Source organism: Amblyraja radiata, chromosome 1 (genome assembly GCF_010909765.2).
Source record: "Amblyraja radiata isolate CabotCenter1 chromosome 1, sAmbRad1.1.pri, whole genome shotgun sequence".
Classification (NCBI taxonomy): Eukaryota; Metazoa; Chordata; class Chondrichthyes; order Rajiformes; family Rajidae; genus Amblyraja; species Amblyraja radiata.
The window spans coordinates 72,033,336-72,058,776 of record NC_045956.1 but is presented as its reverse complement, the minus strand read 5'-3'; the positions used below and the strand labels follow the sequence as shown (position 1 = coordinate 72,058,776).

General features: G+C 42.0%; 1 protein-coding gene across 1 annotated transcript in view; it reads right to left on the bottom strand.

Moving 5' to 3' along the window:
• cfap299 (cilia and flagella associated protein 299) overlaps positions 1 to 25,441 on the bottom strand; it is a 713,772-nt gene that overhangs the window by 1,489 nt on the left and 686,842 nt on the right. The window contains exon 5 of the mRNA XM_033024019.1: positions 5,949 to 6,078. Coding sequence (XP_032879910.1) covers positions 5,949 to 6,078 — 130 coding nt within the window. The remainder of the gene's footprint in view (positions 1 to 5,948; positions 6,079 to 25,441) is intronic.

Genomic DNA, 25,441 nt, shown 5'->3' with positions numbered 1-25,441 from the left:
TCAGAACCTCAATTTCATTCATCAAGCTACCTTACTCCCACCTGTGTTGCCCTTCACTCTTACAGAAACATGCATGGCATGAACTCCTGTCACCACACTTTTAAAAATATCCCATTTCCCAGATGTTCCTTTGTCAGCAAACAACCTATTCCAATCAACTTTAGCAAGTTCCTGTTTAATACCATCAGTTAGCCTTGGCCCAATTCAGCATTTTAACACGTGGACTGCCCTGTCTTTATCCATAACTGTCTTAAAGCTAATAGAACAGTGATCATTGGTCGCAAAAGGTACCCACCATATTTCAGTCTCTTGCCCGTCCCAATTTCCTAAGAGTAGATCCAGCTTTGCCCTCTCCTGTATAGGGCCCTCTACATATTGTCTGAGGAAACTTTCCTGAATACATTTTACAAATTCCACCCCACCCAAATCCTTAGTACTATGACAGTCCCAGTCTATATTGGGAAAGTTACAATCTCCCACTATGACTACTTTATTAACCTTACAGCTGCCTGCAATCTCATGGCATATTTTCTCCTTCAATTTCTGTTAACTATTTGGGGGCCTGTCGTACACTCCCAACAAGGTAATTATTCCCTTGTTATTTCTTAGCTCCACCCTTGCAGACTCACTGGATGAACCATCTTGAACTACTACTGTGACATTCTCCTTAATCAATAAGTCAACACCCCCTCCTCTTTTACCCCCATCCCTATCTCACCTGCAGCATCTGTACCCTGAAGCATTAAGCTGCCAGTCCTGTCCCTCTTTAGCCAGGTTTTCGTAATGGCTACAGCATCCCAGTCACATGTACTTATCCACACCCTAAGTTCATCCGCCTTACCCATGAGGCCACTTGCATTAAAATAAATGCAATTTAATCCACCAGTCCTTCCTCGTATATCTTTTCTGTCCACTGAACTTTCATCCATCACAATCCACACTGATTCCCAGCCTCTTACCTGCCTCAGTCCTGCAACCCCGCCCCAGCAAATGTAGTTCAAACCCACCCAAGTAGAACTACCAAACCAGCCTACCAGAATATTAGGCCCCTCTGGTTCAGGTGCAACTGCATTGTTCTTGTACAGGTCAGCTTTACCCAAGAAGAGATCCCAATGTTCCAAAAATCTGAAACCCTGCCCCTTGCATCAACTCCTCAGCCATGCATTCACCTGTCCTATTTTCCTGTCCCTACCTTCACTAGCACATGGCACTGGGTGTAATCTGGATATCCTTACTCTGGATGTCCTGCTTCGCAACCTTTTTCTAACTTCCTATAATCATTTTGCAGGACCTCATCCCTTTTTCTATTTATGTCATTTGTGCCAACATGCACAACGACTTCCGGTCATTCACCCTGCCCCTTGAGAATGTCATCTAGCTGCTCTGAGACATCCTGAACCCTGGCACCAGGGAGGCAATCCTGGATCCACCGTCCTCGAGTCTCGATTACTGCCACAGAATCTCCTGTTCGTCCTCCTAATTAAAGAGTCACCTAATTAAAGAGGCTTTGCCTGACATCACCCATCCCTGCTGTGCCTCAGAGCCAAGATCAAAGCTACTGATAATGATACTGTTGCTCAACTCTGACGGGTCATTACCCCCAACAATATCCAAAATTGTATACCCGTTTTGAAGGAGAATGGCCACAGGGGTCAGCTGCACTCTTCGCCTACCACCCTTCCATGTGGTCATCCACATACTCTCTTCCTGGACCTTAGGCATGACCACCTCATTATAAAACTTATCTAAGAAGCTCTCATTCGCCCTAATCCTGAGGTCCTGCTACTGCAGTTACAGTTACCTAATAAAGGCTGCACCGAACCGCACCTGGATACAATTACAAGTGTGGTCATCGGGGATACCAGCGGTTTCCCTGACTTCCCATATACTGCAAGAGAAAACATTCTACCTGCCATCTCTACTGCACTGAAACGAGAAACAAAAAGCAGAACAATAACGCAAAACAGGCTATACAACAGGCACAACAGACTATAGCTTTACCTTCTCTCCCTCTCTCCTTAGACTCCTCGCCGAAGTTGGTGTGTTGCTTAGTTAATTTTCAGATGATAATAAAATTGGTGGAATTGCAGATAGTGAGGGAGGTTATCAAAGTATACAATGAGATATCAATGAGAAATGGAAGATGGAGTTTAATCTGAGCACGTGTGAGGTGTTGCACTTTGGGTCATTGAATATAAGGGGAAATAATGTGTAGGAAGGAACTGCAGATGCTGGTTTAAAACAAAGATAGACACAAATAGCTGGAGTAAGTCAGCGGGACAGGCAGCATCTCTAGAGAGAAGGAATGGGTAATGTTTCGGATCGAGACCCTTCTTCAGACTGAAAGTCACAGGATAGGGAAACGAGAGATATAGACGATGATGCAGAGAGATATAGAATGCTGAATGAAAGATATGCAAAACAGTAATGATGATAAAGGAAACAAGCCATTGTTAGCTGTTTGTTGGGTGAAAACGAGAAGCTGGTGCAACTTGGGTGGGGGACGTTTGGAGAAAGGGAGAATGCCGGGGCTACCTGAAGTTAGAGAAATCAATATTCATACCATTGCGCTGTAAGCTGCCCAAGCGAAATATGAGATGCTTTTCATCCAATTTAAGTTTAGCCTCACTCTGACAATGGAGGAAAAAAATTTGAGGAACAGCATCTCATATTTCGCTTGGGCAGCTTACAGCCCAACGCGGCATTTCCTCTCTCTCCATTGCTCCCTCACCCAAGTTGCACCAGCTTCTCGGTTTCACCCAACCAAAAGCTAACAGTGGCCTGTTTCCTTTATCATATCTTTCATTCATTATTCTATATCTCTCTACATCATTGTCAATATCTCTCGATTCCCTTTCCTGTGATCATTGGTCTGACAAAGGGTCTCGACCTGAAACGTCACCCATTCCTTCTCTCCAGTGATGTTGCCTGTCCCACTGAGTTACTCCAACTTTTTGTGTCTATGTTTGTCTATAAGGGGAAAGAATATAGTTAATGACAATACCCTTAACTACAATGATGTTCAGTGGGAGGTCAGAGTCCATAGCCCCCTCAAAGTGGCAAAAAGGGCATAAGATATGCTTGCCTTTATTAGTTGGGGCATTGAGTATCTGGATCAGTTCCTGTGGATTGGAGGGTAGCTAATGTTATCCCACTTTTAAAGAAAAGAGGGAGAGAGAAAGCAGGGAATTATAGACCAGTTAGCCTGGCATCAGTGGTGGGGAAGATGCGGGTCAATTATTAAACATGAAATAGCGGCACATTTGGATAGCAGTAACAGGATCAGTCCAAGCCAGCATGGATTTACGAAGGGGAAATCATGCTTAACAAATCTTCTGGAGTTTTTGGGGATGTAACAAGTAAATTGAACAAGGGAGAGCCAGTGGATGTAGTGTACCTAGACTTTCAAATGCCTTTGATAAAGTTCCACACAGGGGATGAGTGGGCAAAATTAGAGCACATGGTGTTGGAGGTAGGGTACTGACAAGGATAGAAAATTGGTTGGCAGACAGGAAACCAAGAGTATGGATTAATGGGTCCCTTTCAGAATGGCAGGCAGTGACTAGTGGGGTGCCGCAATGCCCGGTGCTAGGACTGCAGCTATTTACAATATACATTAATGATTTAGATGAATTAATTAAAAGTGACATTAGCAAATTTGCAGATGACACAGCTGGGTGGCAGTGTGAACTGTGAAGAGAATGCTGTGAGGATGCAGGGTGACTTGGACAGGTTGGGTGAGTGGGCAGATGCTTGGCAGATGCAATATAATGTGGATAAATATGAGGTTATCCACTTTGGTGGCAAGAACAGGAAGGCAGATTATTAGCTAAATGGTGTCAGGTTAGGAAAAGGGGAAGTACAACGAGACCTGGGTATCCTTGTACATCAGTCACTGAAAGTAAGCATGCAGGTACAGCAGGCAGTGAAGAAAGCTCATGTTGACCTTCATAACGAGAGGAGTTGAGTATAGGAGCAAAAAGGTCCTTCTTCAGTTGTGGCGAGACAACACCTGGAGTATTGTGTGCAGTTTTGGTCTCCTAATTGGAGGAAGGACATTCTTGCTATTGAGGGAGTGCAGCTTAGGTTCACGATGTTAATTCCCGGGATGGTGGGACTGTCATATGATGAAAGAATGGAGCGACTGGGCTTGTATGCGCTGGAATTTAGGATGAGGGGATCTTATAGAAACATATAACATTTTTAAGGGATTGGACACGCTAGATGCAGGAAATGTTCCCGATGTTGGGAGAATCCAGAACCAAGAGCCACAGTTTAAGAATAACGGGTCGGCCATTTAGAACTGAGATGAGGAAAAATGTTTTCACACAGTGAGTTGTGAATTTGTGGAATTCTCTTCCTCAGAAGGCAGTGGTGGCCGATTCACTGGATGCATTCAAAAGAGAGTTATATAGAGTTCTTAGGGCTCTATAAATGGATGATCAGCCATGATCACATTGAATGACGGCGCTGGCTCGAAGGGCCGAATGTCCTACTCCTGCACCTATTGTCTATCTATCAATGAGTATAAGAGTCAGGAAGCCATGTTGCAGATTTATAGGACATTGGTTAGGTTATATTTGGAGTATTATGTGCAATTCTGGTCTCCCCATTTACAGAAAGCTTTTAGATAGGCAGATGGAGGGAATGGAGGGATATGGATCATGTGCAGGAAGAGTAGATTATTTTTACTTGGCATCATGTTTTGCCCTGTCACTGTGGGCCGAAGGGCCTGTTCCTGTGTTGTACCGTTCTGCGTCATTCTATTTGTCACAATATGCTTTGAAAAGCTCGATAGGTAATAACCGACTACCATATACATGGCCAGTTTTATTGCAGTTCAGCTGCATTGAACTGTGAATCTTGCAATTCACGGGAGAGGCCATATTTATAAATTATTTTTAGTAGTGTAAATCCCACCAGAACTCAACTGGATGTCTGTTTTTAGTCTTTGTACAAAATCTGAATACTGCTAGTTACAGCTAAAAATAGTTCAAGAAGTGAGCATAATTCATATCTACGTGCAGTAAACCATTGCTTTGCCCTGGTATGGACCATCACATAATGCAGTCAAAAACAGTTGGTCTCAGAAGGTTGATTGTTGCAGAAAATGGAAGAAACAAACACATTGTCATGGTGGGATTCTCCTGAGCTTAGAGCTGTAGTACAATGAAGGAATTTTGATTTATGTAGTTATTAAATAAAAAGGGTTGTGTTGAAAATGTTGTTACACATGGTAACCAGAACAGCTCTCCCCCTTATTGAGGCAGCGTACAGAGAACTATTTTGTTTCTGGCTACACTGGACTTGTTGATCATGTTTGATGCTGACAGTATCCCCTCCCCCCCAAAAAAAATAGTGGTTCTCATCTTCTATCATTGACCTTCCTCACGTTGTGAATTACAAAAATATATCTTTAAATATTAGAAAATAATTGTAATCAAAATTTAAACATGCCTCTTGTTAACCCAAGATCTACTGTACGTCATTTTTCAAACTTTAAAAATGCTTTGTTTAATCTACATATCACCTTATTTGTGAGAGTGCAAGTCTATTTGGCAGCTTGTGTGAATAACTCCCTTTCCAATTAGAGCTGTGATATTAATACATGTTTACGTTGCTAAATCATTATGTTGTCAGCAATTGCCAATGAAATGAATGAAGCTCCATGTCAAATCTTGAGTGTTTCCAATTTTTTTGGAGCTGTACTCGTCTTAATTTAATTGTCGAGCAAAATATAAACAGCCCATCCTGGAACTCCGGAACAAAAATTTAAAATGCTGGAATCTGAAATCTGAATTTGCCAATTGCTTGCTTTCGTGCAGTCTGTCTACAAGAGTGTTCTAATGTTTTCAGCTTTTAATGTTTGTGATGTTTACAACCTCAGAAGGGAAAACAGATCAAGTAGCTTGGGGGTTGATCAGAAAAGAACAACAAAACAGACCCACCTTTGGATCCACATTGATTACTTTACGATCTCTTTTGTTTTTGAAAAGGAGTCCAGAAGCATTGTCTGTGATCACATGATAATATGGGCTGGAATTAGACGTGGAGTTTTGGGTGTCCCAGTTGTAGAAGCTGTCATAAAATAAATATAAATGATTGTGCTGAGTTACAATTGTTCATTCCAATTCATTTTTTAATCTGACATTTAGGCATGTGCTCCTTCCAAGCAGTCCAAGTGACATCCTGAAGAGAAATTTTAAAAAACCCTGAAAATTTGAAATAAAAGCAGAAACAATGAGTATGTCAGGCAGCATCTGTGAATATACAACTAAAATTTATGTTTCAGGTCAGAGATCATTGTCAGAGTTTAATTTAGAGATACAGCAATGGAAACAGACTCTTCGGCCTACTGAGTCCATGCCGACAATCGATCACCCAATCGATTACACTAGTTGTACGTTATCCTAATTTCCTACACATTAGGGGCAATTTACAAATACCAATTAACCTACAAACCTGCACGTCCTTGGGATGTGGCAGAAAACCAGAGCACGCAGAGGAAACCCATGTATTCACAGGGAGAACATGCAAAAAACTGCTCAGACACCACCTGAGGCCAGGATTGAGCCTGGGTCTCCGATGCTATGAGACCACACCTCTACCAACTGCCCCGCTTTGCCGCCCAACTACTTACTCAAATATTGAGCTCTCTGTTCAGCCATGTTATGTGACGGAAGAAAATAGGAGTTGTGGCCGACGGAAACGTACACATTTCTTTGTCACAACTATGTCAAGGATAAAGTAAATTACTTCAGAATTCTCCTGTTCTGAGTACTAACTGCAATCTTCTCTGAGGACAGTGATCTATAATTGTAGCTATTAATGTTGTCCTTTTAATTTTAGTTTTGAGTGACAATGAAAGACAATGCAGAAGATAGTTTGGAAAGACTTGCTTCCTGGGTGTTTGTGAAAATAACATCAATTCTCCATGAAAACCCCAGGCGCTATTGGATAACGAAAGGTTTTCAGTGTCATTGCAGATTCCTGGTCAAAATGGACAGAAAAAAAACCAAAGAACCAAAAATAGTAGTCAACAAGAGAATAAGGAATGATGAGACAAATTCATTAATATCTTAGTAATATTACAATGAAGCTTGGGGGTAGCAGTTATTTTTCATGCGTTATGCAATGACAGATTGCTTTTATTTTGGTTGTATCTAAGTATACATTGCTTTGTTAACTCCTGCCAGCAACATACCTCCCAGCATGCTATCAGTTTGAGGTTATTGATAGGTAATTGCTGTGAAACAGGTTACTAGTATTCATCTTTAAAATGTGACTTTGCAGGTGGATTCTGCAGTCAATGCTCATCATTCTTTACCTCAAGCCTAATTAACAACTTCAGAAAGGCTGAAAACTCTTTATCTGTAGCTGCTTGAAGAGAAACCCAGTTGCACTTAAAGCCTTGGCCAAAACGTAGTGACAATGAACAGCTGCAACAGCAATAATGTGGCAGCGAACTTGGATTAAGACAGATAGGTTCTTTAATCCAAGTTCACTGTCGGTGTCTGAGTGACGTTTGCTGCTTTTAACTTGTTTATGTTTTGGTGTGAGACAATGCCTCGGGTATGTGACAAAAAATCTCACACCTAGGATTTGTGCAATGTTGACAACTCTGAGCTCCAGGAATAAATCACTTGTCAAGCTCTTCAGCCGAACAATGTTTGGTGATTTAAAATATGAGGGGCCAAAACTACCTTAAAAAGAAATTAAGACTGTGCTGGATCTAATTAGAGGTGTCTGCATCTTGTTGAAATCAGGCCTCCAAATAACTCGAGAAGTATCACTGCCATTCTGTACTTTAGCAGGAATTTAAATTCAGTGCTTATTGTGCTGGATGTTTATAGTTTGGGCTTTGGCCATAACAAATCCTTCGTGCCAACTGAGTAATGCACCCCCACCAGTTTAATAAAAAGTTGGTTTGTGTTGCCTGAAGAAAATGTTGGATGAATTAACAAGTTTTTGGAACTAGTTATTTTATTATGCTCAAAATCCAGCTGAGTTCACAATCACATCTGGTGATGCAATATACTGGGCGGGATGACACTGCTGTTCCCTCACACCAGATTGTTGCTCTTTGCAGTTGATGCCATTTATCAAGGGTATCCTTCCGAATGTGAATTGTTGTTCCATTCAGATGCACAAGAAATTGTCCGTGGCCTTAAATATGGTGTAGTTTAAAAATGTGAAAAGTTGCAGAAATGTGTTTTAAAAGGCTGCCCCGTGGCACTGCTGGAATACCAGAAAAACGCAAATATGTGCTGCAGTGAAGGAAACCTTCTAGCTTTATCCACTATGACCTACATACAGTTGCTCTGCTCCCACATCAAGATGATCAACGCTTAATGGTTTCAGAAGTGAGAAAGCATTTGTGCATAAAAACACTGCCAAAAATATAATGTGGACTGCCGTGCTTCAAGTAGGAGGCTCACTGTCCCTTACTTGGGTTACTAGCGATGAGCAGCAATTACCGCTACTGATATCTATACTCTGTAAATAACTAAAGAAAATAACAAGATCCTTACACAAATATTATTTTGCCTTGATGTGTTCGATAGTTTTACAGATAAAAGGAGCTATCCAAGGAACATATGAGGCATTTGATAAAGATAATGAATGTGGAAACAAAATTATTTCCACTAACAGAAGAATCACAGAGCACAGATTTTATATAATTGTGCTGCATGATCACATTTTATTTTCAGAATGCTCTGAATTTGCAATGAGAAGATACAATGGGGATATTAGAACTTGCCTTTAAAATGGAGAAGATGTGACAGCAGTTATTGGAGTGCACAGCCACAAACAAGCAGTTTTCTGCAGAAGTTCAGAAATTGCTTTTAGATGTAGCCGACTTCTACAATAAGCGCTCTTTCGTAGGCCTTACTTTTGAAATGATTGCAATAGCATTAACTTGTTCACCAATAAAGAACACAATGTGCAGGTCAGACAGAATCCCTGGATAAGATGGATAGGTGACATTTCAGGCCAGGACCCGTCTTCACACTGTAGAAATTCAAAGAAGGGTCCCGACCCAAAATGTCATCTATTCTTGTTCTCCAGGGATGCTGCCTAACCCGGTGAGTTACTCCAGCACTTTTGTTCCATTTTTTTGGTAAACCAGCATCTGCAGTTCCTTGTTTAGTAAAGGACATGTGCGGCAATTTGCGTTTGCCAGTTTTTTAAGGTACAAGGTCGTCCATCTTTAATTTACATTCTGTAGAATATTTAGGTACAATTTACATTTTGCATGTGTGACTGAGGAGACAAGACAGATTTGTTGAAGACCCTCCATTGACTGATAACATGATAACATGATAACATGATTGCTTCAGACTAACTATGAAATAACAGCAGAAAATATTGGAAATATATACAAGAATAAGTAGCATTCTAAGATGTAATGTTGGTAATCAATTCAATTTGGTCTTCTATCATCATAGCTTTGGTTAATGGTTTTGTTTAAAATGTTTCCCTTTCAGATGCTGAATTAACTGGCGTGGACTTCCAACATTTAAATTTATTTTTAGATTTCCAATTTAATTTCTATTTCAATAACCACTGGAAGGGCTTATGGAAATGATTTATTTTGAAGCATGGAACCAAAATGGGAAAGCTGAAGATTCCTGTTCAATTGTGGAATCAACCTGGTAATGTTGTGTTGTAATATTGTTAATTTCCAAGCTTCCCCCCCCAGTCTAGTTTCAGTAAAAACACTGCATCAAGCACTTGAAACAACTAAATTTTATTTTAACAAAAGCGCATTACAGTTCAACTACAGTACCTATCCCACCGCGGGTTCGATCCTTGTATCTGCCTGTTCAAGCCCTCTAGGCCTCGCTCAGACAGAGATATGCCTCGTGGTGGCGGATTTTTATATGTCCCGGGACCTCGAGGGGCCAAACCACATGGGGGTGGTCTCTTAATAACCCAATTACAGATATCGATTAACCCCATACATAACAGACATTTCCCTAACCTAATAATACAACAGCTCATACATTGTATAAGAAAGAAAGCTCTCGAAGGAAGCTAACAAGAACAAACATTGAAACGTGCTCTGAGATTCAAACAATTTCTCCAAGGCTCAACAGTTTAACCAATCATCAATTAACAGGATGACCTCCTTGCAACATTACTTATACTGTTTACAATGCTTTTGCAGCGACCCAATAGAAATGATGCATTTAAGGTTAGTTTGCAAAACCGCTATACATGTTATCAATTTAAGAGAAACATGGATAACACCTGGACCCCTTATCATCCTGCATATCAGTCTGAGCCTAGACTGGCTGGCGCCAATCAAAGCCTGTAAAGTTCAGCTGACAAGGGTTAAGCAATTCTGACAAGTGCAGGGATCTTCCATGTTATGGTGTCTTTAATTTAGCCAATATTAACAGTGTAATCACAACTTATTTTCTATCTATGTCACAATTATGCATCTTAACTCTTTTTACTGAGAAGATCGTGGAAGATGTGGAACTGAGGCAAAGGAGCTGTGATGTCTTAGGTCATGTATGGATTAGCAAAGAGAAGACATTGGCGGTTTCAAAGTGGATAAATCTCCAGACCATGACCAACTGCATTCTTGGATCTGGTGGAAAACTAAGGAGGAAATTGTGGAGGGTCTTGCAGAGATATTTTCATCGTCTTTAGCCACAGGTGAAGTTTCAGAAGACTGAATGTTGTACCATTATTTAAGAAAGGCAGCAAGTACAAGCTAGGGAACTACTAACTGTTATGACTGAGGTGGGAATATTGTTGGGGGATTCTCCAGGACATCATCTACTAGCATTTGGGTAGGCACGAACTGATTAGAGATAGTCAGCATGGCTTTGTGCATGGGAAATTATCTCTCACAAATCTGATGAGCCTCCTACTTGATGCATTGCAGTCTATATTATATTTGTCACACCTTTATTTTGCACACAAATGTTTTATCACTTCTGGAACCTGTTTCCATGCTGTATGGCTGTACGTATCTATGAAGCTTTTCTTCGATCAGAAATTGCGTACAGTGGAAATGTGTAAGAAGTAGTTTAATGCAATGGAATGAGATGTGGAGATATCTTGCGAGCACTACCTTTATAATTCCCAATGCACAGCATTGTGAAATGCGGACTTAATTATTTATTGGAGTGGCTCTCATGTCAAGTTTCTCCCCTCTAATTTTGAAGATACTCGGCAGGATTTTCCATTGTAGTGCTTGGAGTCATAAAGCTTTCACTGGACAGGGTGCACAAAAACTGATCCCAGCTTATTTACTGTTTAGTCATTTAAGTAATTGGACAAATATTGAACATCATACATGCATGCAGTCCTCCCTGCCATCTTACTTCTGTGCTTTGCCCAAGCACCGTTTTACACTCAAGTGCTGGGAGGAAAATTATGCAATGCCTAATACTCGAATATGCAACATTCTGAGTTTTCGCAGCATGAATCTGATTTGTGTTTTTAGTTTGCATACTCTGGCATAACTGGACTGTCCACGGGAAACTGCAGATGCTGGGATCTTAAGCAAAACACAAAGTGCTGGCAGGACTTAAAGGGTCAGGCAGCACCTAGGGAGGGAATAGGCAGGTGACACTACGGGTCAGGACCCCACCTCGACCTGAAATGTTCCCTGGCCATTCCTTCATTGGATGCTGCCTTACCTGCTGAATTCCTGCAGCAGTTTGTGTAATCAAGGAATTTCTGATTAGCATTCCATTTCCCCAGCCATTGCTACTTAAATGGATCATGTTTGAGATTAGCTACCTCCCCATAGGATCAAGGAAATGTAGTTTCACAATCTCCTTCAGAAATACTGTTCAATTATTCCACCTTTGAATAATTTCGATTCTTTTGATAGAAAAAAATATGATTTGAATATAACTATCAAGAAACCTACGATAGACAATAGATAATAGACAATAATAATAATAATAATGGATGGGATTTATATAGCGCCGGTTCAGGAGTAGGCCATTCGGCCTTTTCCCCATATCCCCATATCCCCTGACTCTGCTATTCTTAAGAGCCTTATCTAGCTCTCTCGTGAAAGCATCCAGAGAACCAGCAATGATAATAACCCTATTTTTAACACAGGATGGAAATTGGATGTACAGGGTGCTGAGTTTAAGACCATGCTAGTCTGTGATGATCAAGGGACCTTAATTGTCTGATTTCTATGAATATTTGAGGAAATGTGTTTGTGCAGTCAGACTGTGTTGCAAGTGGTTGGGCTTCTGTTCTCAAACGAGATATGCTAATCTCTTGAGAATATTTCTTCACAAAAACTCCCACTGAAACAAAAGCATGATATTCCGATGTCCTTAGTTTTCAGAGCAGCCATCATGGCTAACTGAACAATGAAACTTCTGACCCACAGTGACTGTCACCCTGCTCCATTCCCCTCCTCTGTACGCTCATCTCCCACTTCTTCCATCCCTTATACCCCTATTAAGCACCCTTCACGTCCCCTCCCCCACCCAGATTCCTTCCATTGATATTCCTCCCTCTGGAATTACTTTTTACTCCTCCTCTCTTTATCTGACACACTGTTGTCACATTTTCATCTACAACTTTTATCCCTAACTTCACTCATTGCCAATCAACCTCCTTCATCTGTATTCATTTTTCACTTGCCAGGTTTTGCCCCTCCCTCACCTCTCGTTTGCATCTCTCCCACCTCCCCCTATTCCATCAATTTGAAGAAGGGTCCAGATCCGAAACATTGCCTGTTCATTCCCTCCACTGATGCTGCCTGATCCGTTGAGTTTCTTCAGCATTTTGGTTTTTGTTCAAGGTTCTAGCAACTCCGTTTTCTTGTGTTTCAATGAAACATCTTTGTCAAGTTTGTTTCCTGTATTTCTGACCCATGAGCCCTCTTTTAGCATTGTCTGTTTTTATTTCAAATTTCCAACGTATGCAACATTTTGCTTTACTATCACTGCATACGTTGGAAATTTGAAATAAACGCCCCGTTACAAAAGTGTTAAAATTGCCTTCCCTCTTGCTTTCATAAAATTGCCTTTATTGCCTCTTGCTTTCATAACATATCTTACTGAAATCAACAAATATACATGGGCTGCTGAGCTTTAAAATCAGTGAAATTAAAGTTTCAGTCACTTGGTTGGCATTTGCAGATGGCCATGAGTCAATCTGGGCCGGGGAATTGGATGCTGTGAAAGAGGATTCAGTGCTTTGGGAATATGTATGCAGCAGGATTTTCTGTTTTTGGTCTGTAAACTCCAGGGTGCAATGAGCCAATGTGTGAGCCTTTGTTTAGCAAAAAACTCCTGTGACCAAATGACTCAAGAAGGGAAAATCTGTGCAAATATGGACAGACAATCTATGCTTGGCATTAAAAAATCTTGACAAATCAAGGTAGGGTATGTTCTGAATGTTCTGTTGGAAACAGCCTGCGGCTTTGATGTGCGTCACATATGCAGAACATTGCAAGAAACATTGGCTACAATAACGCAACAACATGTGTTTGCCATCGGCGGCTGTTTGCATCAAAGGTCCATTATTGACAAATTTTGAAACCATTAACACCACACTTGGGCAAAATTGTTATGTGGTTTAAGGAGGTTGGGAGTTTGAAACTGTTAAGCGCTTGACATCATATTCCACATGTTGGTTCCAGGTGTTACATTCGCTTTGAATAGTAATGTGGTTGAGTTCACATACTAGTGTGTGGTTTGTTTTAACTAACCCCCATTCTGGAGTACTAATTCTCTGAAGATTTGGTTTTTAATTTAAGGTTTGGAACATTGCAATTAAAAACGATAGTGAAAATTATCAGCATTATTCACCAGAGGGGTAATTTGGACCCATATTAGCCTTTGAGAATAAGGCCAATTGTAGGTAATGGAGTGCAGGTACATTGGATCAACCATGATCTTTTAAATGGCAGAGTAAGCTCAAAAGGATGAATAGCCTACTCCAGCACCTAACATGTGTGTTTTGCATTTTATAACCTTTCCCTCAGTCTTCCAGAATACTTTTGCTTCATGCTACGGTTTAGTTTTATCTTATATACCTTGCCCAAGTGTCTTTTATTTGGGTCCAAGCTTTAAGTTTGCGTTACCAATTTATTTTGGAAGAAATTAGAACTGAATCCAATGGTCAAAGATATAGTTGCGTTTCAGAAGGAGCTGTCGTACAATGATCAGGATAGTAACTTCTCAATGATTTTATCTTTCCTTTACAAAGAAAGGTAACTGTCAGTCATTAACACTCCTATCATGAGTGCAAACTCAACAAATGTACAAATCTCCTGTTCTGTGCTGGTCACCTGTACTTTATGAAATTATTTTTTTTAAGTGACTCATTGAAGTAGCTTTCCATTTTCATGCACTTGAGAAAATGTAACTATTTCTGCCATGTATCCTACTTCAGTAAATGAAAAATATTTATAAAATATATAAAACTATGCTCAGCATTTGACCTTAAGTGGTTAAACATTTTACTGTAATGAGTTTGAGGAATTTCCATTATTTTCAATGGGAACTGGCCAGCCATTTTTGGCTTGGTATTTTGGATGAGAATTGACACATATAAGTGTAATATCAAGAAGTACATCCACATTTTAAAACAAAAACAACTGGGTGACCAAAAGAATAGATTTGTTCCAAGTATGGAATTCCATTGTATCAAATCACTTCCCATTCATTCTCATCATAGAAAGTTCCTGATTCAAGCATAAAATTCACCTCAGTTATTCAGGCTTCAGCACACTGAATCTATCTTTTGTCTAACTTTGGTTACATACAATCATCTGTCTTCTCAACAAATCTTACTTACTGGTGAAATACTTTGGAGGGATATTAATTGTGTGAAAATGGATTTGAAGCTCTTTAACAGCACAAGGGAAATTATGATCACTTAAGTCATATTCAAATGCATCATGACTCTTGATTTTGTACATGTGATGGCAAAAATGACTGGCACAGAAAATAACCAATGCAAGATAGCCAAAATTGTCATAGTCTACTTCAGGTATTAATCTATCTCATGCAATTTGTGACATTTTTCCATTTTAACAACTTTTTTTCTATAACTGTTTCTAAGGCTCTCTCACAGTATTCTACCTGCAACAAAACATCACATTTGATATGATTAATAGAAGAAAATGCATAAATACAAAGAGGTTATGTTATACTTTTATAGAACACTAGACAAAGGGGGGACCCGTTGGGTCCCTTCCCTCAACGAGCGGTTGCGGGGGGGGGGAAGGGGCGGCATGCGGCGTCACACACGCACTAACCACCCCCCACACACAAACTAACTACCCCCCGCCCACACACTAACTACCCCCCTTGATATTATATTAATGTTATTCATTTCCTCCTTTTACCCCATAACCACCCTATCCACCGACGCATAGCCCCCAACTCACAGGCATGTCTAGACAGGGAAGGGGGGGGGGTAGAGAGTGAGGGCAGAGAGAGAAGGGGCAGAGACAGAGAGAGAGGGGCAGACAGAGAGAGATGGGCAGAGAGAGGGGCAGAGAGAGAGGGGGAGGGGGTGGAGGAGAGGGAGGGTGGGTGAAGAGGGGAGGGTGGGGAAGGGGGAGAGAGGGAGAGGGGGAGGAGGGGGAGAGGGGGGAGGAGGTGGAGGGGAGGGGAGGCGGTGGAGGTGAAGGGGTTTAGGGACCGCCACCGCCATGTTGTAGAACTTCAATGAGCCCAGCAGAGCACAACCTGACCACGTGTTCAGCGGCTTTAATCCAGAGCCCTGGGGGGGGGGCCAAAAATGGCCAAAAATCACAGCCGTAAGTGGTAGCGTTTTATCTAAAATCAATAAACAGTGCAAACAGGAAGTTGTCAAGTTTAGACTTTTAACCATTTGCTGTGATTCATTTCAAACCAACCACCGCCAACCATTTGCTGTGCTTCATTTGAAACCAACCACCACCAATCATTTGAAACCAACCACCACCAACCATTTGCTGTGCTTTATTTCAAACCAACCACTACCAATCATTTGCTGTGCTTCATTTCAAACCAACCACCACCAACCATTTGCTGTGCTTCATTTCAAACCAACCACCACCAACCATTTGCTGTGCTTCATTTCAAACCAACCACCACCAACCATTTGCTGTGCTTTATTTCAAACCGACCACATTTTCATTTTCAAACCACATTAAGGGCACTCAAGGTCAATAAAACTACACTCACAGTTTAGTAGACATGTGTTCAGTGTTATTCACAGCTCAGACTGAGAAACGTGACCCTTTCGCTTCCCCCATCTTGCAGAGACTGACTGAGGCACTCAACACTTCCGGATTTTATAGTCCCTCTGGAAGGGGCGTGGCCTTCAGGAGAGAGAATCTCAACATTTTTTAAACACTAATAACTCTTTTATTTTTCATCGATGGGAAAAATCCTCTTGTCCTGCCCAGCGGAGGGGGACTCTGAGTAAGATGGCCAAAAATCACAGCCGTAAGTGGCAGCGTTTTTTCTAAAATCAATATACAGAACAACAGGAAGTGGTCAAGATCAGACTTTTAGTAATATAGATAGATAGATTTGCATATGCTTCACCTAGTGCTGGGACCAAACCCTCCACGAGGGACATGGTGCTTCAAATATTTGAATAGATGGGAGAGGTTGGTGTTGTATTCCCGACAGCAGAGACCCTTAAGAGAAGACTTAGAGTCATACAGCATGGAAACAGGCCTTGTGGCCTGTTAAATCTTTCCCATCTCACCTCAAACTTATACCCTCTAGTTCTTGATTCCTCTGCTCTGGTAAAAGACTCTGCATTTACTCTATCTATTCCCCTCTTGATTCTATATAACATTGTAAATCACTCATCAGCCTTCAGTGCTCCAAGGAATAAAGTCCTATCCTGCGCAACCTCTCTCTATTATTCAGGACCTTGAGTCCTGGCAACACCCTCGTAAATATTCTCTGCAATCTTTCCACCTTGATGGCATCTTTCAAAAGCAGGGTGACTAAAACTGAACACAATACTCCACATCTTGTACAGCTGTGACATAACGTCCCAAATCCCTTAACTGATGCAGGCCAGCATGCCAAAGGTCTTCTGCACTTCCCTATCTACCTGCAATTTCACTTTCATGGAACTATGTGTTTATACACCTAGATCCCAAATGCCCTATAACACTTGTGTAAGAAGGAACTGCAGATGCTGGTTTAAACCAAAGATAGACAAAAATGCTGGATAGGCAGCATCTCTGGAGAGAAGGAATGGGGGCCGTTTCGGTCTGAAGAAGGGTGTTGACCTGAAACATCACCTATTCCTTCTCACCAGAGAGGCTGCCTGTCCCACTGTGTTAGTCCAGCTTTTTGTGTCTATCTTCGCTCTATAACACTTGCCAGGAACCTACAATTCACTGTGAAGGTTCTGCCCTGGTTTGACTTCCAAAAAAGTATCACCTCACATTAATCTGAATTAAATTCTATTTGCCACTCCTCGGCCCACTTGCTCAGCTGGTCAAAATCCTGTTGAAATTCTTGATAACCATCTTCTCTGTCGATTTTAGTGTCATCTGCAAACATACTAATCATGCCTTCTACATCCTCATCCAAATCGTTTTTAGATGCCAAACAGCAATGTGCCCAGCACCAATCCCTGGGATACACTACCAGTCATTGGCCTCCAGTCCGAAAAACAACTTTCCACCAATCTGCTTCTTACCATGATGCTAATTCTATAACTAGTTGGATAGCTTGTCCTGTATACCATGCGATCTGAGCTTTCCAAAGCAATGGCCTTGCTGATCCATCTAAACTACATCTACAACCCTGCCCTCATCAACTTTCTTGGTCAAAAAACGTAATCAAATTCATGAGACATAATCTTCCATGCACAGAACCACACTGACTATCCCTAATTGACCCTTGTCTTTCTAAATGCATGCTTATCTTATCCCTCGGAATCCTCTCCAGTAACTTTCCAACCACAGATGTTAGGCTTACTGGTCTATAGTTCACAGGTTTTCTTTGTAGCCGTTTTTAAATGGATGCACAACATTAGCTCCCCTCCCTTTCGGTTTCTCACCTGTGTCTAACGATGATTCATAAATCTCAGTCAGGACTCCTGCAGTTTACTTTAGCTTCCCACTGTGCCGTTGGATATAATCAACATGCAGATGGCCACTTTGGTTTATGAGGGGCTCCATTCTCATTCAAGTTACATTTTTTTCCTTAATATACATAAAATATGTTTGGATTCTCCTTAATCTTATCTGCCAGAGCTACTTCATGCCACCTTTCCTGATTTCCTTCTAGGTGTTTATGAGAATGTTGCCAGGACTTGAGGGGATGAACTACAGGGAGAGGTTGGGCAGGCTAGGACTTTATTCTTTGGAGCTCAGGAGGCTGATGGGACATTCTTATAGAGAGAGGTATATAAAATCATGAGGGGAATAGATAGAGTTGAGGCATAGAATCCTTTACCTTGGTTAGGGAAATGAAAAACTCCAGGACATAGGTTTAAGATGAGAGGGACAAGATTTAATAGGATCCTGAGGGGCAACCTTTTCATTCAGAGGTTGGTGGGTATATGGAATGAGCTGCCAGAGGAGGTCGCTCAGGCAGATACTACAACATTTAAATGACACTTGGGCAGGTACATGGATAGGAAAAGCTTAGAGGGGTATGGTCAAAATGTGTCTGTGCTTTACGATTATATGTTCGACAAGCCCCCACACTCCTCCAGGGAGAGTCTTGATCGAAGCTCTTTATACCTGACCTATATCTTCTTCTTTATCCTGGCCAGGACCTCAATTTCTCTCATTATCCAGGGTTCCATACTTCTACCTGCCTTGCCCTTCACTCTAACAGAAACATACATAGCTTGAATTCAATTCAACTTTATTGTCATTGCACAAATACGAGTATAGGTACAACGAAATGCAGTTTAGCGTCTGGTCATAGTCATAGTGCAAGATAGTAGAAGTAAAAATAAAAATACAAAATAAGCATACAATAAAAAAAAAAAATACTGGTTAACAATGTGTGGATTGTGGATGAATTAAAACTGGTACATAGGCAAATAACTGTATACAAATGGGAGAGTCTAAAGATAGCTAGCGACAGGACTCTGAATTCAGCAGTGTAATGGTGTTATTGAAAAAGCTGTTCCTCAGCCTGCTTGTGCGAGACCTGAGGCTCCTGTACCGCCTCCCTGATGGGAGGAGGGCAAACAGTCCATTGTTAGGGTGAGAGGGGTCCTTGATGATTTTCCCGGCCCGTCTCAGACACCGTTTGCGGTGGAGGGCATCCATGGCAGGGAGCGGGGCACCGATGATGTGCTGAGCGGTTTTCACCACCCGTTGCAGTGCCTTCCTGTCAGCTGTGGTGCAGCTGCTGTACCATACCGTGAAGCAGGTGGTCAGGATGCTTTCGATGGTACAGCAGTAGAAGTTGGACAGAATCTGGGGGGACAGGTGAGCTTTCTTGAGCCTCCTCAGAAAGTAAAGGCGCTGCTGCGCCTTTTTGATCAATTTGGTGGTATTGAGGGACCAGGACAGATCCTCTGAGATGTGTACCCCGAGGAATTTGTAGTTGGGGACGCGCTCCACCTCAGTCCCGTTTATGTGGATGGGGGTATGTCTGCCACCTCTGGTCTTCCTGAAGTCAACAATGATTTCCTTCGTCTTCTTGGAGTTGAGGACGAGGTTATTGTTGGCACACCAGGCTGGCAGGTTCTGGACCTCCTCCCTATAGGCTGATTCGTTGTTGTCGCTAATCAGTCCTACCACCGTGGTGTCTCTCGCAAACACACTTTTAAAAGCATCCCACTCCCCAATGTCCCTTTGTCCACAAACAACCCACTCCAATCAACTTTTGTCAGCTCCTGCCTATTACCATCAAAGTTGGCTGTGCCTCAGATTGGAACTTTAACTCGTGGACCAGTCCTGGCCTAATAAAGTCCATAACAGTTTTAAAGCTAATACCACAGTTCAAGCTTTGCCCTTTCCCTGTAAGCCCTCTACATATTTGCCTGTCAAATTTCCCCTTATCTAAGCCCTTGCCACAATGACAGTCCCAGTATATAATGGAAAAGTTAAAATCCCCTCAATGACAACCCTATCTGTCTAGTAGTCTCCTGCAATATCCCAGTATATTTGTTGCTCTAATTCCATTGATTATTTGGGGGCCTGTAGTACAATCCCAACAAGGTGATCATCCCTTTTTTATTTCTCCTCTATACCCATATGACCTCTCTGGACACCTATACTCTGGACATTAAATTGCCAACCCTGTCCCTCCCTGAGCCAGCTTTCTACAATGGCGATAACGCCCTTGTCGCACATACCTATCAATGCCCTGAGTTCATCCATCTTATCCGTCAGGCCTCTCGCAATGAAATTAATGCAATTTAATCTAACGGTCCTGCCTTACTCCCTGCTGTGCTCCTGCCTATTTTATCTATTGAATTTTGTGTCATTGACATCTGTACTGACTTCCAACCTCCCATCTGCCTCCCTACTGCATTTGATCTTGTGCCCATGCCAATCGAGCTTAAAGTTTCCCGAGCAGCACTAGCAAACAACTCCTAGAATTAGGCCAGGGCTGGTCCACCTCCAGTTCAGGTGCAACCAGACCCTCTTGTGCAGGTCACCTCTGCCCAGAAGTGATCTCAATGGTACCTCAAGATATAATATGAATCTCTGCACCTCGCACCAACTCCTCAGTCACACATTCACCTCTCAAAGAAAGAGCATTCACGTCGCGGCCCTGTTTCCACCAATCTTTCCACCACCACGCATAAGAAGCGACAAGACAGGCACCATTGTATGCTGATGCTGAGAAGTGTGTTCAGCTCTGGCTGAACAACTTCTAATCTTGTGTGTGGACTTGATAAGAAGAAGAATCTAAAGATTACTACCCTTGAGGTCCTACTTTTTAACTTTTTGCCTAACTTCCTATATTCACTGCAGGACCTCTTTCCTTTTCCTACCTATGTCATTTGTGCCAACATGTACAATGACTTTCGGCTGCACATTCTCTAGCCACTTCTAAACATCCTGGACCCTGGCACTATGGAGGCAATATCAAGACCTATTTACTGCCACGGAATCTCCTGTCTGTCCCCCTAACTAATGAGTCTCCTATCATTATAACCCTGACTGATTTCATAAGGTCATAAGGAATAGTAGAATTAGGCCATTCGGCCCATCAAGTCTACTCCACCATTCAATCATGTCTTATTTAACCCGCTGGAGGTCATGGTACCCCCTTGTGTTTCAGAGGCCAGGAACCACAGACCTGACTGCTGCTGCTGCTCTCCTCTAAATGTTCATCCCCCTACAGTATCTGGAAGGGTATTCTTATTTTTTGAAGGGAATGACCAAGGGGATTCCTGCACTCTTTGCCTTCTCCCTTTCCTGATGGTCGCCCATTTACTTTCATCCTCTACCTTTGCTGTGACCATCACGTCATAACTCCTACCATGCTCTCATTCTGAGGTTATCCCGCTACATCTCCATTTCCTCACATGGTCAGTCAAGAGCTATAACTGGATGCAGTTCCCACAGGTACAGTTGGGGGGACAATAGAAGTTTCCCTGATTTCCCACATACTCCAGGAGGAGCTTACCAGTGCACTGGCTGCCATCCCAATTGCAATAAGACTGAAAGCAGAATTGGTATGAGAAACAACTGCGCCTTATGCCTCTGCTCAGCCGCCTCGCTAAAGTCTTTGATAAACAAAATAAGGAGAAACACTTTCCAGTGGCAGAATATTTTGTAACCAATGGTCACAGCCTTAAGTTGAGTTGCAAAAGACCCAAAGATAACAAGCAGGATCAATGGTGCTGAAATGAAGATGGTCAAGAGCTTTAAATTCCTTGATGTAAATATCACTAACTATTTACCCAATTCCATCCATATTGATGCTACGGCAAGGAAGGCACACCAACACCTATATTTCCTCAGAAGGGCGAAAAAATTTGGCATGTCTCCAATAACTCTTACCAATTTCTACAGAAACACCATGGAAAGCATCCTATCCGGATGCATCACGGTGTGGCAACTGCTTTGCCCAAGACCACAAGAAATTGCAGAGAATTATTATGGAATCAGCCCAGTCCATCACACAAACCAGCCTTCCTTCAACCACGCTCCGTCTACTATATCTATATTTCATGCTGACTCGGGACAGCAACCAACATAACAAATGTTTATACATGTTTAAAAGGAATAACCCTGGAGTTATGCTAGGATTTAAAAAATATATATGTTTGTATAGACCGCTCAGGTGATTCCTTCTGGATGGAGCAGATTTTGAAATAATTTCTTTACGTTGCTTTCTACGTTAATCAATTTTTACCTGGAACATTCAAGAAGCGAATTTTAATCATGCAGTCTCCGTGAGCAATCCTGGTTCCACTAAGTAAAAAAACCATTTGATTTCTATGAATATCATTTTGTTAAATAATTGCATACACTAATTAGACACAAAGTGCTGGAGTAACTCAGCAGGTCAGGCAGCATCTCTGAAGAAAAGGAATAGGTGACAAACATCACCCATCCATTTTCTCCAGAGATGTTGCCTGACCCGCAGAGTTACTTCAGCACTTTGTGCCTATCTCCGGTATAAAGCATCCTCCACAGTCAATCTTACTGCATAAGCTAGCCTGGTTGAAATGTCCACACATGTCACTTGAAAATCAGCTGCACACAATCAAATGTTAATCAGTCTTGTTGCATGGGGGTAACTTGCTCCAAGAAATGGTAAATTTAAAATTAATGTTTCAGATTAGCTAAGATGACGATAAGATACAAACTAGAATATAAAGTGTTTGGAGTTAGTTTAAAAATCAATTGCAAAAATGTGGCCAATGGACTAGGTCACCCACAAATACTCTAGGTCTGAATGGGAGTGGGATGGAGGCACTTTATTTCTCCATCACCCTGCATTAGTAGGACCTGGCATGCTGAGCATCTACTATAGCTCTGCATTTCATCACTTTTACACATTCCTTTGTTTGCATCTCTTTTTCTCAATGCTCTCATTAATCTATCAATCAGATGACTTAATCACCATAGCAATACTGAATTGAATTGAATTGAATTTCCTTTATTGTCATTCAAACAAGTTTGAACGAAACTTCGTACCGTGCAGTCATGACAGTAAAAAGCGACAAAACACACAATTAACACAATTTAACACAAACATCCATCACAGCGAATATCCAGGCACCTCCTCGCTGTGATGGAAGGCAAAAGGTCTTATCTGTTCCTTGCTTCTTCTCCTCGATGTTGAGCCACCGCCGGGCGATGATAGATCGTGCGGCCGATCTTAAGCCCCGCGAACGGGCCGATTCAAACTCCGCGACTCGAGGCGGACGAAGCTGCTGTTGCGGGAGCTCCTGAAAATATCACCAACCAGGGACCTGCGAGCTCCAGATCTTACCGTCCACAGGGCTCACGGCCGAAGCCTCCAAAGCTCCGAAGTCGGGTCGCAGCCACAGCGCCACCACAGCCACCGAAGTCAGCCAGCTCCGCGATGGTTAGTCCACAGGCTCTGCCACCAGAACCCTCAAGGTCGATTCCAGTTGGAGGCCACCAGCTCCACGATATTAGGCCTCAGCGCAGACGGAGACGGAGATACGACAAGGAAAAGGTCGCATCCCCATTGAAGGAAAAGATTTTTTAAAAGTTTCCCCCACCCCCCACATATACACAACTAAAAATAGACTAAAACATACTTCTAACAAAACAAAAAGAAAAGACAAAAGAAGAAAGACAGACGGACTGCGGGCGAGCCGCAGCTGCTTGGGCAGTGCCGCCACTTCCAATACAGGCATCATCTTATTGAATCTGACCAATCGTCCCCTTCCCATACACAAACCGACCTTTCTGTCCTGGGTCTCCTCCATTGCCAGAGTAAGGCCACATGGAAACTGGAGGAACAGCCCCACATATTCCGCTTGGGTAGATTACAATCTAATGGTATGAACATTGAATTCTCCAATTTTAGGTAACTAACCTTCAAACAATCTCCTCCTTCCCCTCCATCCACCTCTCTTCCATGTGCCCCACCTGGATTCACACACATTTATCCCATTATTCATCCTCCCGACCCTTCCTCTGGCTTCACAATGCGCACCTCTTCTGCCCTTATCTCACAGCTTTATCTTTTCATCAGTGGATTTTGTTCAACTATCTGCCAAAAATTAAAAAAAAACTCCCACCTGTACCCACCTATCACTTGCCTGACTTTGTCCTGCACCCACCTCTCTTCCAGCTTTCTCCATCCCGCCACAATCAGTCTGAAAACATCACCTATCCATGTTCTCCAGAGGTGCTGCCTTACCTGCTGAGTTACCCTACACTTTGTGTCTTTTTTGGATCTATTTCTTCCCCAATCTCTCTGCAAATTTAACTTGTTTCCCCTCTTGCACAATTCTGACCATAGGAAGAACGACAACTGTTTCCCTTTTCACAGATGCCGTCTGATCTGCTGGGTTTTTCCAGCATTTTGGGTTTTTGCTTGTTTTTGGCAGTTTTTAATTTGATTTTTATATACCATTTATAATTATTTTGTCATTATTCACCAATGATATTTATAACGATGTTATCACTAGTGCAGCGAAGAGATTGTATGTGAGGACGGATTTAAGCCCTGGCTAAAGGGATCGTAGACTCAGTTTGTGGGTTAGCACATTTAAGACCGAGATGAGGAGTAATTCCTTTACTTACAGTACAGGGCGATGAATCTGTGTAATTCTCTACCATAGAAGGTAATTGAGGACAATTTCTAGTATATAATTAAGATGAAGGTCCCTGGCCACCACATGACGTGAGGCACCAGGAGACTGCAGGCACTGGAATTTAGAGCAAAAAAACAAACTGATGGAGGAACATATCTGGTCGAGTTGCATTTGTAATTTGAAAATAATTGTGAATGTAGAGGCATGGGGAGGGAGGATCAGCGGTGATCATATCGAATGATAAAGCAGTCATAAGGGTAGAATAACTAATTCCTCATTTTATTGTTCATGCATCTGTGCAGATATGTATATTTCCTGAGAACTTCACCCTTATTTGATGTTTTTTATATGCTGCATTAAATCTAAGCAGACACCAGAATAGTCATGAAATTGAGACATTCTTGCTTTACAAAATCAGGTTGGGGTACTCTTTTACTTAAAAATGCTAAAAATAAGCTGGCATTTATAGTTGGCAGTTGCCTTTGCAGCTTTTTGCTGTGCCATTCTTAAGATGATCAAAGGGAAGAGGGTCAGTGCTGTTAAAGTGCACCACCCTTCATATTCCTTTTTGCTTTGTCATTTGTGCTACCATCAATGGAAGGAGGAAGAAAATGAAGTGAGCAAGCATTGCTGACTCTCCTATTTCATCTTCTTGTCACCTTGGCAGCAACATTCGCCGACGAAGGAAATGTAACGTATGAAAAGTCTCTGGACAATTTTCTGGCTGACGTGGTGTTTTTGATTCTCCAAGATG